A 16,372-nucleotide genomic window follows, 5' to 3' on the forward strand; every position below is an offset into this window, starting at 1 on the left:
GCAGACATAGAAAAAGAAGCATAGATACAAAAGGCAACTGTCAACCAGCTCCACAGGCGGCCCCGTCCAGGAAACACACAGCCAGGCAGACGAGCTCCGAGCCAGCTCCCATGTCAGAAGATGAAAGAGAGCACACCCAGTTAGTTACGGTCAGAGAAACAGGACTACACTAAAAAACAGGGTAGGCTCTAACATCCATAAGCAAAAGTATCCTAGATGCACAAAAGAGATCCTACTCATATCCTACCTTCCAGTTTGTGTTAGACTTATCTATCTCTGCTAGTTTATGGCTCTTAACTGAACAAAAAAAAAACCCCACAAACAACCATGTTAAAGCTACAGTGTGTAATAATTACAGGGATATACAGTCAGAAATGTAATATATTATACATAACTATGTTATTTATCATCATCTACGAGCTCAGCCTCTTAACCTTAATATTTGCGTTGCCTTAGAATTCGTTATTTATAATTACATAGGAGCGGGTCTCGCAGCCATGGAGGCAGACATCTTTGCGCTACGGCAGCGCAGAGCCAACAAACTAGCGATTGCGAGAACGCCAAAACGTCACAACGATGTAGAAAAAATAACGGGTATATTTATTATCTTAAGTCTACATGAAATCTATACCCTACACAGACTAATGAAATACTATCTGTAAAATTATCTATGTAAACAAACCTCATCACTTGAGAAGGTAGGTGATGCGGATGTCGTGGAAGACATTTTGTCCCGTAACGCTCGCCGTACTGTTGGGGGGGAGAAGCGGTGGGGGGGAGATGTTCATGTTGCTGCAGTCTGCAGTCTGACCGCTAGATGTCGCTAAAAGTTACACACTGTAGCTTTAAAAGCTTCTTTATCTGATCAGGAACTGTTTTATTTCTCATGCATATTATTAATTTCAAATGTGCTCTGGAAGTGTCTTTTTACAATCATGGTTACTCATACAGCTGGTTTAAATCATGGATACCTGTGATGACACTGGCTTTTTTTCTGTCATTTTATTAAATGACATCAGATATTGTTAATGTAAAGAAATATGCTCGGATTTCTGAGTTAAATCTTGATCTTTTAAGACACCAAAGTTGTCAGACTGGTGTCTCTGCACCCACCAATGGAGAATCTTTTCTCTCTTTAAAGTATTGAGCATTTCTAAACTGAAAACTGCTGCAACTACAGCATTCTGTTGCACAATCTATGACTTGTTAACCTCACATAAACTTACATTTATTTATTTATTTAACTGTTAAACCTTTTGTGGAGCATAAAGAAGATACTTCCTATAAACACAACCCGCATATATAATCTTCTTTCTCCACTCTGGCCTTTGATCACAAGTTTCTAAGTACAGCTGCCCGTGTGGGAAGACATGAGACCGTCGTTGTATCAACACAGGGTCTGTTATTACCTCCAATATTTAGCTCTGACAGAGGTATTCATGCATATTTACAGTATTAACAAAGTAAGCCCTGCTCCTCGCATGGGAAAAGCACCAGGACCTTCTTTTAGCTCTGGTGAGATGAATTCATCTAACTTGACCACGTTTACTTTGGCAAATAAAACATCTGCTTATAATGACGTACTTGTATTTGGATTCTGTCCCACACTGATGGAAACTCATTCCAGGACTTGGCAAAGTCATCGTAGCATAGAGAAAAAGATGAAGACCAAAAATTAGGACAATCCCCTGAATTTTAAGTTATAATTTGCTGGGATGCTCAGGTTTAACAGCCGACTATATCAACTTCTAATTTTCCTTTTAATACAGAGCCTACACCATCTAATGTTATGCTATTTTGTCAAGTTTGTAGCCTTAAGAAGAAACTGACCCTGAGCAGATTTGGACACTTCGGTCCTCTGGCCTCGACTGTTGGAAAGCCTTCAGCTCCTGATTGAAGATTAGCCCTTTTTATTTTAGGAGCCTTAATCATCACCAGATGATAAATTCTTGGAGAGGTTTTGAAAAAGTCTCATGGTCAGTGATGAAAAAAAGATCAAAGCAAAAGAAGAAGCATTATTAGATTGCGACCAGATGACACATCAAACCAGGAAGTCCTACTTAACATGGAGGAGATTTGTCTTGTTTTTTTTTGTATTATTTTATCTCTAAGCAAAAAGATGCTAACAACTTTGTTGTGAACACCAAAAAGAAGAACCGCCGTATGAGCATCTGATAGCCTATTGAACAGCATCTGTCATGGTTTATAAGGAGGTTGGTAGAGGCCCCAAATGCAGTGAGGAAGCAACAAACAACAACAAGGAACAAGCACTGAGTGACTGTAGAGGTGGTGTATATAAGGGGGACAGAACAAAGGATGGGCTAAGGAGCTGAATATGGAGCAGGTGTGAGAGGAACAAACTGGAAGAAAGCCAAGGGGAAAGGAAACAAACACAAGGAGGCAACAGAGATTAACTAAAGACTGCCAAAAGAAAAGGGAGTTTTTCCTCTCCACTGTCGCTACAAACATGCTTAGTGTGAGGGATTGCTGAAGAGTCAATGAGTCGATGCAATGAACTGGTTTTCCTTAGATAGAAAACTTTGAATCAATTTGACTGTATGATCTGGTGAACTGTATAGTGCCTTGAGATGACATGATGTGAATTTGTGCTATAGAAATAAACTGAATTGAATTTAACTGAATAGATGAACAAAACACAATAACTAATAACTGAAAACTAAAAACTCAGAGTCCCAAAAGAGGAGAACCATGACAGCATCAGAGCAGAAGCTCCCAGAACAGCTGGGAATAAAATGTTGAGGAATTTTCCAGTGAAGAGAGCAAACAGAATATGGAGAATTTGCCAAAGCTGCTTCTAAGAAAACTGCATCAGACCCAAATATTTGTTCTCCCTCCTGCCTTTGTTTGGGTTCAGAGCCAGTAAAGGTCGTCTAAAATTTGTCTTAAATTCACTTCTGCAAGTCCAGCTGTTAGTTGTTTACTTTTATTATAAATGACTAATCAGCATTGCGAAGACCCACACGGCAGAGGAAAAAAGACGTACTGATGGGTGTTTGCAAACAAACATTTGGAAGAACTTTTTCTGGTCAAATAAGACTGAAATTAACTTTTTGGCCTTTTCCCACCATGCAAAATGGTGATGGCAGGAACATGCTGTGGGATGCTTTTCTGCTGCAGGGATAATTGATAAAAAGAAATGGAATAAGTTAAATAAATGGCAGCACAAATACCGGTTAGAGGCTGGAAAGAGAAATAGAATAAAAACTAATATTGTAATACTAAGTGAACTGAAGTTTTAATAAATTCCCTGATAGAAATAGACCAAATCCAACTAGAGGACAGCTTACTTAATCCAATTTTCTCTTTCCAAACTCTGATTTCTTGTATTACATGTTCGTTTGCTACATATGTATACTACACAGCCTTTGGACACAGATGTTGTCATGTCTTTATTTTCAGGGTCTTAGTGTTACAGAGGCCGGATCCTTGACTGAGAGGAGAGGAGGGGAGGGGAGTGGGAGGGCCCTGACTAACACATGATGTGGAGAGAGAGAGGTAGGGTGGGTGGTGAGCGGCTATATAAGAGAAAGTCATAGCCGTCTGTGGCACTAGCTGCAGAGAACCGACACTGACATAAAACGAGAGACAGCCAGCTCCAGAGCTGAAAGCAGCAGACGAGGGAAGAGCAGACACCTGCCAAGAACTGGTTTTCTTCTTCAAGACTGATTGTCTCTGTCTGGCCTATCCTTGGAGATTTCTGGCCCAGGTTATTTGTCTTGGTTTTCAGATCCCCTCTGGCTTTCCTGCTAGTCAGATAAAGATATTTTCTTCTCTTTGGACAAAGCTCCTGAAAGAGCAAAGGTCCCAGCCGTGTAGGCAGGAAGAGCCAGACCTTCCTCTGACTGTTTTACCTTTTTATCAGGCTCCTGTTTTCACCATGGCTGCTGTGCGTCAGATGCCAACAGAGACCTCTGGCTTCCACGTCCTCTCAGCCCACCTGATGGCCGCTGCTACTGAGGAGTTTCCCCAGCAGCTCCCCGTACCCAAGAGCCCTGCAAAGGGCAAAAGTCGCTCCCGCCGACCTCGGGAGGCCCGCTTCAAAACCCAGCCTGTCACTTTTGCTGAGATTGCAGAGGTAGAAGAAGAAGGCTCTTCTCCCATGGAAGAAGAGAGGGCACGCCGCTCTTTCCTGCAGTCCTTGGAGAATCTGCGGAGAAGCACACAGACCCTCTACAGCCCGGCAGCTACCAATCGCACCCCTACGCCCACACAGGCCAGCCTGGACTCCAGTGACTCCGACTCCACCCACTGAGGTCCTCTGCGCCCCTGTCTTCTGTTTCTAATATTCCTTTATGGGACTTCAGATGGAGGTCAACTACACAGAACCAAACTGGCCTACCTACAGTCCTGGCTTTAAGTTTAAGCTACTGCTGCCATGCAAAGTCTGCATTTAGTTCACTAACATGTCAGCACGCTGCTTGAGGATGCACATGGTACCTGTCTGTAAAGACCTGCACCACAGGCTGGTTTAACAGCTGTACAGATGTCGTGCGTAGAGGTAGCAAATAATGGCGTGCTCGGCGTCGTGTCTTTAAACGATTTCCTTTTCTACTGTAGTTGTTGATATAAACTATGAAAGATATTTTTCCATGTTGAAGCTGTTTCTGTCTAGACTTTTCTACCTGACCAAGGATCACAGAAAGGATGGTTCAAAGTGTTAATGTTGTGACTGAATGGTCCGTAAATATACTGACAAAGCAACATGTACTGCAGCTAAAAGTTACCTGACTGTGCCTGAAGCTTTAGAGGACCAATATGGAGCTTGTCTCTAGGATTTTGTTTTCCTGCTTCACGGTCAGTGGAGTGGGTGTTGCTGCTTCTATTTCTGAGCAGAAATGACCTTTTTTGGAAATTGATTTATTTATCTTATTTTGTAGCATAACCAAGTAAAACTCTAGTCCCTGCCTCAAGTTTTCCTGTCTATGACCTCTTTTCATACAAAGGATGACCTTTATATTTGGGATTCTATTACTTTGTATGTGTTTATATACATATTTGTTTATGTACTACAATAAATATTTTCAAGAACATTGGGTGACTTTCTGATTTCTTTTAGGTATAAAACTGCTACTGAAATCAAACATAACACAGGCCTAATGGCAGCCGGGGCAAAGAGTGATGACTAACAGTAACCGAACAGGTGGTCCACTTTTTTTATAGATTGAGGTTGTGTCTGTTCCAAAAACTGGGACCTAGCCAGCTCTATTTATCAGAACAATAAGCTCAGATTTGTGGTTATTGAAGCCAAATATCTTGGTCATGTGTTGACAGACCGTCTGTCTGATGATGAGGACATTTACCGTCAGGTCCGAATGATATACGCTCAGGCAAATATCCTTGTCCAGACGTTTGGATTCTGTTCTTACGAAGTGAAACTGAACTTTTTCAGATCATATTGCTCATCACTGTATACGGCACATTTGTGGTGCAACTTTAAAAAAGCCAGTCTTCATAAGTTGAAGGTTGCTTATAATGATGCACCAAGACTTTTGTTAAATAAGCCCAGATGGACCAGTGCCAGTGAATTGTTTGTATCTGTTAGTGTCAGGACTATTATGGCTGTTTTGAGAAAGCTTATGTATTAATTTATTTGTCATCTAAATGAGTCTAATAATATAATTATTTTACTGATGACCAATGTCAAATATATTGCAGTTAAATACTCATCTGTGCTTTGGAGACATTGGTATAATTGCCTCCTGAAGGGTTAGGCACCTTCTCTGTTGTACTCTCATTCTTTTTATTCTTAGTGTATCTGTTTTCTTTTAATGTATATTGGACCTTGAGTCTGTAATAATAAAATAAAATTGTCCTAATACACCAGCACCACTGAAATGCTGCTGCCACCACCGTGCTTGAAAGCTTCTACGAGTCTTCTGACAAGTCATTCATCTCTATAAACACAACTAAACCAGACTGGGTATGGGAGGCAAACATAAAATCCTACCAGATGGAGTGAGGTACATGCTACAGGAATCTAGTTACTTCCCCACTTTAAATGACCTCCAGTTATTCTGCCATCAGCAGTGGTCAGACTTCATCGCTGAGTTAGGCTGTCAGGAAAGCTGAACTAAACATTATCTTTGAACCCGTACGCATATATTTAAACAAATATGTTCAAAGTTCTACAAGTTTATGTATTATTGGTCATTCTAAAAGTTAAGAGAAATGCTTTAAATGAATGGCTAAGAGGTTGAAATAATGTCATTCCTGTGAACTTCTCAGAGCTGTCGCTTTCTTTGCAAATTCATCTTGTGTGTTTATAAAAAGGCTGATTATTGACCCCTGTGTCATCGCTCAGTTCATCACCCTGTATCTGCTGGTTGGCTGGTGACGCACTATCAGTAATGTCAGGTTTTTGCCCATGAACTCAGCCTCAGCGTTACGTCAGCTGGAAAACTGGCCTCCGAAAGAGCTCCTCCAGCTCCTCTCCTCCTCTTAATAACCCTTTTTCTTAATCCTCCTGGTAACAAGTAAAGTGTAGAAGCTTCTATCCAAGAGCAGCTCAGCAGTAAAGAGCTAATAAAGACAAACCTTTAGGGTTCTGCTAATAAAGGCTCTTGGTTAAACATATTGTTTGTTTTTTGGGGAGTGAGTCTTTTGTTAATGTTCTGGTGGAAAAGGAATTTCTCCCACAAGTAAAATTGAGACACCACTTTTATAGAGCAGCAATCCAAATTGCCCTTAAAGGTATGACCAACCCTGCTACTATGTTTCACAATGGCCAACCTTAGTTCTGTCAGGACCAGTGGCCTAGATGGACAAAGAAAGACCAGCTGGCAGTACAGGAAAGTTCTCCACACTTTTAAGCAAAGGAGTAACTGTTTTGTTGGTTCCTAGAATTTCTAAAAGTAGAATGGGAGGCAGATCTTTTAGTTATCAGGCTCCTCTCCTGTGGAACCAACTACGGTACCAGTTTTAGTCCGTGAGGCAGACACCCTGTCTACTTTTAAGGCTAGACTTAAAACGTTCCTTTTTGATAAAGCTTATAGTTAACTAGTTAGCTGCTATCAACACTTCATCCTCTGACATGGGAGCTGGCTCGGAGCTCGTCTGCCTGGTTGTGTGTTTCCTGAACGGGGCCGCCTGTGGAGCTGGTTGACAGTTACCCCAGTCGGCCTCAGCAGATGGCCGCTCACACTGAACCTGGTTCTGCTGGAGGTTTCTTCCTGTTAAAAGGAAGTTTTTCCTCTCCACTGTCGCTTCAAGCATGCTTGGTGTGAGGGATTGCCTGTCAGTCAATGAGTCGATGCAATCACCTGGTTTTCCTTAGTTAAAAACCTGAACCAATCTGACTGTATCTGGATGAATTGTAAAGTGCCTTGAGATTACAGGTGCTTTGAATTGGATCTATAGAAATACACTGAACTGAATTGAATTGTTATAAGTGCTGGAGGGTGGGACCACTGATAAAAGAACCATTGGTTCTTTTATACATTATAGATTCTGTATCTTCCCCCAGTTTACATCCTTTTTCTTTAGAAACCACTTTATTTTTTTTTTACCAGATATTTTGGATAAAGGAGCGTGCAATAAAGACTGGTTGGTCCAGTTGTACTGTCTATCTATGGAAACCATTGTTGGGCCCTCGGGATTGTGTGCTGAGCTGTGTTAGGGTTTCTCTTACCTTTCCTCCTCAGAGTCTCCAGCCCAGAAGAGCCTCCAGCTGGTTCCAATTGGACGCAATCAGGGAGCAGTATTTAGAGGAGTGGATTTCCTGGGACGGACGCCAGTCGGTTAATTTCCACGCAGTGGTAACTTACCAGCTAGCTCTTCTTAAACTGAACTCTGTGTCTTGGCTCAAGCTCACCTCCTTGTCTTCCTTGTTCCCTAGAAGACTTGCAGTTCCAATAGGTTCTCTTCTCAGTCCTCCTGGATCCATCTTCCGCTGCTCACCTGTCTGTCCACCCTCTGGAGCTCTCAAGTCGAAACCCGACACTCAGCCAAACTCAATCTCTGTGGGCTCATCCAACCTCCCCTCCATCTGCTCCGCTCTCCATCGACCTGTAAGGAGTTTGCATCTTTTCTAGTTAACTCAGTTCCCTAGCCCGAATCTAACTGATCTCTCTCTCTGTGCAGTTCTTGATTAAGCCGCTGTTTCCTGAGAATCTTCGCCGATCCAAAAACTATCTCTCTGTCAAAACTTTTCAATAAACTTTCTAAACCGCTTCCAGTTTCGTGTTGTGTCTGCGCCAGAGTCAACTCTAGAATCATGTCAGAACCGACTGGCCAGCAAGACTCTGCAGCACAACTACGAACCGCTCTATCTGAACAGGGAGTTCTCCTCGGCCGGCACGATTCGGCTATCTCTACTATTGCTCAGCAACAAACCTCACTCATGCAAACCCTTAGCCAACTGTCACTCCAAGTACAGGAATTAAGCTCTAAATTGCCGTCTCCTTCTCCTCCGAAATCGTACTTACCGGTTGGCTCTGCAGCTTCTTCCAGGTCTCCCATGCCTAGAGACGTTGTTTTGCCTACCCCGGAGCCATTCAGCGGCGACCTGAACAAGAGCAAAGGATTCCTGCTACAGTGCTCCCTAGTGTTCGGGCGGTCCCCGCAGTCATTTCCGGATGATGCCAACAAGATCTCCTACTTCATCGGCCTGCTCAGAGACAAGGCTTTAAGGTGGACAGAAGCAATAATTGATGAATCTAACATTGATGAATACTCCTTCAGAGAATTTTTGGATTTATTCAAACAAACATTTTGCCTACATGTTGGGGAGGAAGAAGCCGCCAAAAAATTATGGACTTTGAAACAGGGAAACAAGTCTGCTGCCGAATTGGCAATTGAGTTTCGCACTCTAGCCGCCGACTCAGGTTGGAACGAGACAGCCCTCAAGGGGGCGTTCCAACATTCCCTTAGTGAAAGGCTTAAGGATGAATTAGCCTGCCGAGAGGAACCAGAAACCTTGGACCAGTTAATTAATCTAGCCATCCGAATTGACAATAGCCTCAGAGAAAGGAACCGTCAGAGAAATATAGCTTCCCCGCACCAAGCTTTTGCTATGACTCCTAGCCCTCAGTCTCAGCCTCGGCCACCTTCTCCTGAACCAATGCAGATTGGCAGAGCTCGGCTCTCACCTGAAGAACGCCAACGGCGGTTGTCTTCAGGGTGTTGTTTGTATTGTGGCCACTCTGGTCACTTTATTTCCACCTGTCCGGTTCGCCCAAAAGCCTTTGCCCATCAGTAAATCTGGGGGTACTGGCGGGCAAAACCATGATTCAAGACAACCTCAGCTTAACTTTTCACTAATCCATCTGCCTAGACCATAAAAGCCTCCCCGTGCTCTCCCTAGTGGATTGCGGCTCTGAACAGAATCTCATCAGTCCAGATCTCGTTCACCAATATAAGATTCCAGTTCAAAGACTCCCAACTCCTATTTTTGTGTCAGCCTTAGATGGCAGCGCTCTCAAGACCATTACTCATCAGACTGTCCCTCTTCGGTTTGTGTCCCTAGGCAACCATCACGAGCAGATTTCATTTTTGGTTTTTCCCACTAAGAATTCCTCAGTGGTTTTGGGCTACCCCTGGCTAATCAGACATAATCCCCAAATAAACTGGCCTCTATCCCGCATTGAGTCCTGGAGTCCTGAGTGCTCTAACAGCTGTCTCCGCTCAGCACTCCCTCCTCAGAGTTCTGTGTCCAATCCCCAGCAACCTCCAGCTGACCTCTCTAAGGTTCCACCAGATTATCATGATCTACAACGCGTCTTCAGTAAAGAATTAGCCCTCTCCTTGCCTCCTCATCGGCCATATGATTGTGCCATCAATCTTCTTCCTGGCGCCCCTCTTCCCTCAGGCCGACTATACAACTTATCCAGACCTGAACGTCAGGCCATGGAGAACTATATTAACAGTTCTCTTGAAGCAGGTATCATCCGTCCCTCCTCATCTCCAGTTGGGGCTGGATTCTTCTTTGTCGAGAAAAAAGATAAGACTCTCCGCCCCTGCATTGATTATCGGGAACTAAATCAGATCACCATCAAAAACAAATACTCTCTTCCTCTCATATCCGCCGCCTTTGAACCCGTAAGCCAAGCCACCATTTTCACTAAACTCGACCTCCGAAATGCCTACCACCTGGTCCGTATTCGGGAGGGGGACGAGTGGAAAACCGCTTTCAAGACTCACATCGGTCATTTTGAATATCTGGTCATGCCTTTTGGTCTTTCTAATGCCCCAGCAGTTTTTCAGGCCCTCGTAAACGATGTCCTGAGGGACTTTCTAAACATCTTCGTTTTTGTCTACATAGACGACATCCTGATCTTTTGCAGAGATCTGGAGGAACACAAGACCCACGTCAGACAGGTTCTCCACCGTTTGCTAGAGAATCGCCTGTATGTTAAGGCCGAAAAGTGTGAATTTCATGTTCCTTCAATCTCTTTTCTTGGTTTTGTTTTTGAGGGTGGACAGGTGAAGACGGATCCAGCCAAGATCAAGGCAGTGTTGGACTGGCCAACCCCTGAAACCAGAAAGCAGCTCCAGCAGTTTCTTGGATTTGCCAACTTCTACAGGAGGTTCATACGAAACTTCAGCGTCATCGCCGCTCCCCTCTCCGCCCTAACCTCCACCAAGAGACCCTTCATCTGGACCCTTGAAGCTGAGAAAGCCTTCTCTGAGCTCAAGACCCAATTCTCTAAGGCACCCATTCTTATTCATCCTGATCCCTCGGCTCAATTCATCATGGAGGTAGATGCATCAGATACTGGTGTTGGGGCTGTACTCTCCCAGCGGTCCCCAGCAGATGGTAAGCTCCACCCATGCGCCTTCTTTTCTAAAAGATTCTCTCCATCTGAAAGAAATTATAACATTGGAGACAGAGAGCTTCTAGCCATCAAACTCTCACTTGAAGAGTGGAGACAATGGCTAGAAGGCTCAGAACTCCCAGTGGTCGTTTGGACTGACCATAAGAATTTGTCCTACCTCCAGAACGCTAAGAGGCTTAACTCCCGGCAGTCCCGCTGGACTTTGTTCTTTTCTAGATTCAACCTAAATATCTCCTATCGTCCTGGGTCACGCAATATTAAGCCTGATGCCCTGTCCAGACAGTTTGCCTCAGATGATTTCTCTAAAACCCCTGAGCCGATCCTTCCACCATCCTGCGTGGTAGGGGGGCTATCCTGGAATCTGGAGAGGGCCATTGAAGCAGCCTTGAAGGCCGAGCCCGATCCTGGGGGAGGACCTCCAAACCGCCTCTATGTTCCGGCCAGAACCCGTTCTCAGGCCATCCAATGGGCTCATTCTTCTAAGTTCTCCTGTCACCCTGGGGCTAGCCGTACCATTGGTTTGCTCCGCCGCTATTTCTGGTGGCCTTCCCTCAACAAGGATGTGTTGGAGTTTGTCTCAGCCTGTTCCACATGTGCACGTGGAAAAAATCTTCACCGCCCTCCAGCTGGTCTCCTGCAGCCTCTCTCAGTCCCTAGTCGGCCCTGGTCACATATAGCACTAGATTTTGTCACTGGTCTTCCTATCTCTAAAAATAAGACAGTCATCCTGACAGTCATAGACAGATTTTCCAAAGCCTGCCACCTAATTCCTCTTAACAAGCTTCCATCTGCTGCTGAAACCGCTCGCCTCCTATTTTCTCATGTATTTAAACTTCACGGCATCCCCTCAGAGATTCTATCAGACCGAGGTCCTCAATTTATTTCTTGTGTCTGGAGGGACTTTTGCTCTATCCTGGGAGCCAAATCTCGTCTCACGTCAGGGTTTCATCCCCAAACCAATGGCCAATGTGAAAGGCTCAACCAAGAACTAGAAAACGCACTGCGTTGCGTTTGCGCCAACAACCCCTCCTCCTGGAGCACACATTTGCCTTGGGTTGAATATGCCCACAACAGTCACATCTCCGCTGCCTCTGGGTTGTCTCCGTTTGAAGCTTCTCTTGGCTATCAGCCATCCCTCATCCCCTCTTCTTTTCCAGACGCTGTCATCCCCTCTGTAAGGGGTCACATGGAGGCCTGTCGCCGCATCTGGGACCAGACCAGAGCAGCCCTCAACCGCACGGCTGCCCAGAACAAGAAGTTTGCAGACCGCAGACGCGTCCCTGCCCCAGTTTATTCTCCTGGACAAAAGGTCTGGCTTTCATCTAAGAACTTTCCTCTTAAGGGGTGCTCCCGAAAATTGTCTCCCAGGTTTCTGGGCCCTTTCTCGGTCCAAGCCGTCATCAGTCCTACCACTGTCCGCCTGAAGCTCTCACCTTCGGGTCCATCCCGTTTTTCATGTCTCCCAAATCAAGCCAGTGTCTTCCACCCCTCTGTGCCCTCCATCCAGGCCCCCTCCACCCGCCCGGATCGTTGACGGCCACCCTGCCTTCACTGTGCGTCGCATTGTGGATTTCCGTCCCCGAGGTCGGGTTGCCAATATCTGGTTGATTGGGAGGGTTATGGTCCGGAGCAGCGGTCCTGGGTTCCGCGCTCCTTCATTCTGGATCCCGCGCTCATCTCTGACTTTGAGCGCCGTTCAGCGTCTTCTTCTGCTCGTCCGCCAGGTGGCGTCCCTTGAGGGGGGGGGGTACTGTTGGGCCCTCAGGATTGTGTGCTGAGCTGTGTTAGGGTTTCTCTTACCTTTCCTCCTCAGAGTCTCCAGCCCAGAAGAGCCTCCAGCTGGTTCCAATTGGACGCAATCAGGGAGCAGTATTTAGAGGAGTGGATTTCCTGGGACGGACGCCAGTCGGTTAATTTCCACGCAGTGGTAACTTACCAGCTAGTTCTTCTTAAACTGAACTCTGTGTCTTGGCTCAAGCTCACCTCCTTGTCTTCCTTGTTCCCTAGAAGCCTTGCAGTTCCAAGCCGGTTCTTTTCTCAGTCCTCCTGGATCCATCCTCCGCTGCTCACCTGTCTGTCCACCCTCTGGAGCTCCCAAGTCGAAACCCGACACTCAGCCAAACTCAATCTCTGTGGGCTCATCCAACCTCCCCTCCATCTGCTCCGCTCTCCATCGACCTGTAAGCAGTTTGCATCTTTTCTAGTTAACTCAGTTCCCTAGCCCGAATCTAACTGATCTCTCTCTCTGTGCAGTTCCTGATTAAGCCGCTGTTTCCTGAGAATCTTCGCCGATCCAAAAACTATCTCTCTGTCAAAACATTTCAATAAACTTTCTAAACAGCTTCCAGTTTCGTGTTGTGTCTGCGCCAGAGTCAACTCTAGAATCATGTCAACCATATTTAGTAAAATTCGAAAAACTGAACACAATATCCATTATTAATGCATTTGCAGCAGGTGTGGTGCAGGGATAAAGCGTGAGACCCATGTAGACTTTGATCCTGGTTCCAGCCTGGTTCCCCGTTTTCCCTACTCCCGTTTCCTGTCTGCCTAATTACAGAAATCATATAAAGAAAGGCCACTACAGCCTAAAAAAAGGTTATTAATCTTATATGATTAAATATTTCCATCAACTTCAAAACTATTATTATTATCCACATTAATGTTACACATATAAAACCAGCAAGTTTCAGTGCAAGAATTATAAAATAAGCAAGTACATTTTCTCTAAATTAGGTTATTTCTCCTTGATTTAAGCAATTAACTAAGACTAGTTACCAAAGGAAAAAGATATATTATGCTTAGATTAAGAAATTACAATTTCGTTATCTTATTTCAGGAGTGAAATATCTACGGTAATTGTGTTATTTTAAAAGGTATTAATATTTATTCCACTGACAGATTATCTTACCTGCTGAAATTAAAGGTGTATATACACTTTTTTCAGGTCTTTTTGTGAAGGGAATTTGATCAACCTTTCTAATTGCTCTTTATAACAAATAAAGAACCAATAATTTAATGGTAGCAACTGAATCCATTGTAGAGTGTAGCCATGGTGAATTTCAAATTTAACCTGCTTCAAATGCATTACAGAAGTGCAGTAAAGGAGCCGTCTCTCGCACATGTACAGCTGGGTCCAAACAAATCTGAGTGAATAAATGCCATTTTGGTTAATTTATCCCAATAGAAACTTTAAGATTTTTTTTATGCAGTGCATTATTGGCTGAAAATGTACCACTAAAACTGAGCAAAACATAGAAAATGTTCAGGTTGCTTCATGCAATCATAGGATGTAGAATTGTTTGGACAAATTCTGACTCTCTGTTAATTAAAAAAAGGTCTTTACTTGTTTTATAACTATTTTCTTCATGGTTACTTTGTCTGAACACATTTATTATTGAGTCCTTCTTAGCCTAATAAATTCCCATTTTATCTTGATGTGGTTTGTTCATGTTTGTATTTTTCTTTTATCACCCTTGAAAGAACACTATTACAAAATGTCCTTAAAAACAAGTCAGACGACATCTCCAAAACAAGCCAGTCATGCGTCCTGTTTTTATTACAAACAGAGGTCAGAAGAATGTTCAACTGGAGATAGAAGGTTTATTATTGAATGGCTAAGATCAGAAAAGGTTCAACACTGTTGGTTTAAGAGGACTTTCCCAGTTCTGTGACGTTAATAAGACCTGATTTACATCTTAGTTTGAGTATCTGGGTGATCAGCATGACTAATATATCAGGTACGGTGTTTTCACTGGAAAAGGAACAATCTGCAGCATATAGGAAACCATCTGCTCTGTGATTCCACCCACAGCCTGGGGAACATTATGCTCAGCAACATGCATGGGATGAGTTTACATGGTGTTTCTCCCATCGAAATAATATATAAATTCATTCAGTGACATTTATGGCAAAGTTCCTAGATAGTCCTCTGGGGAATATAATATAATTTAAAATCCTCCTTCTCACATATAAAGCCTTAAATGGCCAAGCTCCATCTGATATCAGAGATCTGATTGTTCCTTATGTTCCTAACAGAGCACTTCGCTCTCAATCTGCAGGTTTACTAGTGGTTCCTAGAATTTCTAAAAGTAGAATGGGAGGCAGATCTTTTAGTTATCAGGCTCCTCTCCTGTGGAACCAACTACCAGTTTTAGTCCGTGAGGCAGACACCCTGTCTACTTTTAAGGCTAGACTTAAAACGTTCCTTTTTGATAAAGCTTATAGTCAGAGTGGCTCAGGTTATCCTGATCTATCTCTATAGTTATGCTGCTATAGGCTTAGACTGCTGGAGGACATAGGGACCCCCATTTCATAATTCTGCTTCATTCTATCTCTATTCTCCCACTCTGCAGAATCTGTTAGTTCAATCCAGACATGGGCAATGTGGAGTCAGCAAGTCATCTCCATGTCATGTATTTAATCTACCCAGCCAATTAACCAGGTGAGTCCAATCTGCACAGGTTAATTCACGGTGAAGATTGGACTCACCTGCTTCAGTGGCTGGGTAGAACAAATACATGACATGGAGATGACTTGCTGACTCCACATTGCCCATGTCTGGTTCAATCTCTAACGTTCTGCTCTCTCTGCTTTTTATCATAGTAGCTTCAACTGGTCTGTTCCTGTTTGGCTGGGACTCCATCCTGGGGAGAAATATCAGCTGTGCTGCTGCCATTAAGACCTTCATTTAAAGAAAACCAGTTGATTTCATCGACTCATTAACTCGAATGCAATCCCTCACACTAAACATGCTTGTAGCGACAGTGGCCTCTGAACAGGAAGAAACCTCCAGCAGAACCAGGCTCAGTGTGAGCGGCCATCTGCTGAGGCCGACTGGGGTTCAAGAAGACAGAAGCAGAGATAAAAAAGAAGCATAGATACAAAAGGCAACTGTAAACACAGAGAAGAAAAAACACAGCCAGGCAGACGAGCTCCGAGCCAGCTTTCATGTCAAAGGATAAAGAGAGCACATCTAGCCAGTCACAGTCAGAGAAACAGGACCACACTGAAAACAGACCAATGACGAACATGTATAAATGACATGATGAAATGATATGTTAAAAGAAAAAGGATGCCAAGCTATCGTTCTCGCTGTTTTACATGGTGCAATAATTAAAAGATTTTTGGACTAAAAAGAAGCATCTTGAAATATATAATTTATTTATAAGGCAAAGAAAGGAAGTGATCTTAAATTAAATACTATGGTAATTATTATATTCAATGAAGATCCTCATCTCAATCCAGCTAAATCTGTATGTGCTTGAGCTAAAGGTCTGAGTTGTTGGTATTTTGTGTTTGAAGTGTGCTTCCTGGTTTTTAATGCATATATATATATATATATATATATATATATATATATATATATATATATATATATATATATATATATATATATATATATATATATATATATATATATATATATGTATATTATAAGAGGTTCAAAAGTTTACATCTGTATCCGTCTAAAGTGTGCATAAACTCATCAACAGTAGGCTTTGAATGGTATATTGTAATTTTTTTATTAAGATGACAAAAGGTAATTTTCAAAATTAAGTATTTGCTTGAATTTGCACTGA

General features: G+C 43.3%; 1 protein-coding gene across 1 annotated transcript; it reads left to right on the forward strand.

The window, feature by feature from the left end:
• The first annotated feature begins 3,551 nt into the window (after nucleotides 1-3,551).
• cunh11orf96 (chromosome unknown C11orf96 homolog) lies at nucleotides 3,552-5,049 on the forward strand. The gene has a single exon (XM_038307531.1). It carries the CDS (start codon nucleotides 3,899-3,901, stop codon nucleotides 4,271-4,273), a length of 375 nt encoding a protein of 124 aa, XP_038163459.1. The 5' UTR covers nucleotides 3,552-3,898; the 3' UTR covers nucleotides 4,274-5,049.
• Nucleotides 5,050-16,372: the final 11,323 nt, after the last annotated feature.

The sequence above is a fragment of the Cyprinodon tularosa genome, unplaced genomic scaffold (genome assembly GCF_016077235.1).
Source record: "Cyprinodon tularosa strain WSP-4 unplaced genomic scaffold, ASM1607723v1 ctg613, whole genome shotgun sequence".
Taxonomy (NCBI): domain Eukaryota; kingdom Metazoa; phylum Chordata; class Actinopteri; order Cyprinodontiformes; family Cyprinodontidae; genus Cyprinodon; species Cyprinodon tularosa.